Source organism: Meleagris gallopavo, chromosome 15 (assembly GCF_000146605.3).
Source record: "Meleagris gallopavo isolate NT-WF06-2002-E0010 breed Aviagen turkey brand Nicholas breeding stock chromosome 15, Turkey_5.1, whole genome shotgun sequence".
NCBI lineage: Eukaryota > Metazoa > Chordata > Aves > Galliformes > Phasianidae > Meleagris > Meleagris gallopavo.
The window spans coordinates 9,524,327-9,527,128 of record NC_015025.2 but is presented as its reverse complement, the minus strand read 5'-3'; the positions used below and the strand labels follow the sequence as shown (position 1 = coordinate 9,527,128).

The following is a 2,802-nucleotide window of genomic DNA, read 5'->3' as shown; positions in this document are numbered from 1 at the left end:
TTTGTTTCCCTCTCATTTAGATTTCCCCTAATGAACAGCCCTTTCTTTTACTGTTTTTAGGCAAAATACAGCAGCCATTAGAACCTTATTACAAAGTGTGGTACATTTAGCAGGACTGGGAGCCACACGTGCTTGTCACCACTCGTTTAGTTAAGAATACTTTATTAGAGCTGATTGCAAAAAAGGGTTTCAGGGGAACAGCAACAGACAAGCACCTCGCCCAGAGCCCTTGCTCCAACAGAACGAGGCTTTCCTCTTCGCTTCAACCATTAATGCTCCCCAGCAAGCTGCCCAAAGCAGTGCTCCCAGCACAACCCCAGGCTTCCCACCCCCACATAGCCCTGGTGCAGAACACACTTGGACGAGGAGCCGAATCAAGCCAAGGGGACTGGGAGGAGAGGACCGGGATGAGAACAGAGCAAGTAATGCAACAACAGCATTCAGTGCTTCCTGAGCTGGGAACCAGGGAGCCCTACGATGTGGCTGAGCACCATCAGCTCTGGTTTTGCTGGAAGGAAGCGCGCAGGGCAGTGAGCAATGAGCCCCTCGTCACACACAGCGCAGAGCTGGAAATACAGCCCGAGTTGGACGGCTCCCAGACCAATGTCCTTCCCAGGATCCCTCTGCCTCCCTTTGCGAGCACTGAAATAGCTCAAATGCGCTGCTGAGGTCTAAAATAAGAGGCAGACAAGATGCGACAAAAGACCCTGCGTTACACAAAGCAGAGCCAAACCCTCTTCTGTAGCATCGCAGAACTGCAAACAGCCACTACACGTGGAAACGCTGCAAGCATGAAGTTCAGAGCCACATTAGCACTACAGAACAGCGGTGCAGTCCCCCCTCTGCAGCCAGGCAGCACTCGGTCCAGGTTGGACAAAGAGAAGGACATGTGCTGCCTCTGAATTGCTGCAGCGTGCAGAGCTTCCTGCGCCTGTCTCCTCTGCACACATTGGTGTGGAGACAAAAGATGATGATCCGGTGAGCAAGGATTTGCACTGAAGACTTGCTGAGCCCTCTAAAGACAGAATATTGTACAAACTACACGCACAGCTCCAGAAGCGGCTGCAATCATCACTGCAGTCCCGAAACGCCTGTCTGTTTGGGATGGGAAAATTAAAACAAGCGCTGCTCTATGGAGAAGCTCTTGCAAAACAAAGCTGTTCTGCTCCAGCTGAGCTGAACCTTGGCTGTTGTTGGAATATTGCTGTCATACTTCCTCTGTTTTTCATCTTTTGCTCCAACTGGTTTCTTTGCCCTCTGCCCACCCGGCTTCAGGGAACCGCACCCCATTATCAGCGGGGCACACAGGGGTTTCAGCACACCTCCTGTGGCCCGCTACTGAGCCCGGGCAGGGCCACTGCTTTTGGAGTCGACAATGGCAAAACACAGCAGACAGCAACAAGGAACTGCAAAGCGTTTCTGTTTGATTCCTCTTAAAATCCGTGCTGGTATCACCAGCTCTCCACTCCTCGATGCACTGTGCTAAATAAGAGATCACCGAGCAGTATCAGCTGGAGTTACGATGAGTCACCTACCTCCAACATTTAAAAAGGGGGGAAAAAAAAAAAAGATGTAAAAGATGTAACCACACAACTCCCACAACGCTGCTGAAAATGAAGGGAGTTGTGGCAAAGAGCCTCTCTGTGAATGTAACTAAGGGAACAAGAGAAGGAGAGATCACTTGTAGCTGTGCGAGGCTGTGAGTAGGAGAGCAGTAACGGCTTTTATTAGCCCAGCTGATAGAGCTGAAGAAAACAAGCAGCAGAGCACACCCCCAGCTAAGGAAGCGTGCACAGAAGCTGCATTTTGCTTTCAGCACTTCTGCAAAGGACACTGCTGGTATCCATTGCGCCAATGTCTGCTTTCAGACAGTGAAAGAAAGCCTGAATTGGCCAAATCTACCTCTGCCTGTTGTCTCCCAGACTCGTTTTCCAATTTTTCACTTTTTACGACTTTAAGAGAATTTCTTGCAAACGCTCTGGCAGCAAAGGTGACCCCCTGACAAGGGGCCTCGCACACGCCACACTTCCACAGGCACATTTTTAGGGATATCCTTGAAGATCCCCAACTTGTGATTATTTGTCATTTTCCCTCTCATCTATCATTTTGATGAATCAGAAAGCAATTACCGACAGAATAATTCTAAATCTTGACACTGCAGCTCCAGACCTGCCAAGCTGTGACAGCTTGAAAAATGCTTGAAAACGGAGCCAAAAACGAATGACTCTCATCCCCGGATGAGTTTTGGAGCCGCTCGAGACTCAGGCTGGCGTGTGGTAAACAACCCCTCCTGCTCACAGGGAGGGCCGTGGTGCTGCCAGGCACACAGCAGCGCTGTGCACGCAGCTCAGCGCCACGCAGCGCTCCCTGCAGCCACCAGCCCCGGACCCCCCACGCTGGGAGCAGCTGATGCTCTGCGCCGTGACGGCCTGCAGCACCCCGGGGGGACGGGAGGCGTTGGCAGGGTTCATCCACGGAATGGCTCTTTGCAGGAAGGGCAGCAGACGCTGAGTTCCTCGTGCTGCACAGCTCCTCCAAACGAGCCTGTTACAGCTCTGCCTTCTGCCCCCCGCCCCCCCGGCACCCACCGGAGGCACCCCGTGCTGCTCAGCCCTCCTCCCGACCCGCGGCCGCACGGATGGGGTCGGGGCTCCTCCAAAAGTGCCACCCGCGGAGCTCGCAGCGGCGTGGGGGAACGGGAGCGGCCGCCACCGGGCGAAACGAGGGACGGGCAGAGATGCGGGTACCGCAGGGGAACGGGGCCGGGCCGGCCCTGCGAGGAGCAGGAGGGCAGGATCCAAC

General features: G+C 53.9%; 1 protein-coding gene across 1 annotated transcript in view; it reads left to right on the top strand.

The window, feature by feature from the left end:
• The first annotated feature begins 2,237 nt into the window (after positions 1–2,237).
• Positions 2,238–2,802, top strand: part of ZNF346 (zinc finger protein 346) — an 8,600-nt gene continuing 8,035 nt past the window's right edge. Inside the window, exon 1 of the mRNA XM_010719062.3 lies at positions 2,238–2,790. Within this exon, the coding sequence (XP_010717364.1) occupies positions 2,238–2,790 (553 nt within the window). The remainder of the gene's footprint in view (positions 2,791–2,802) is intronic.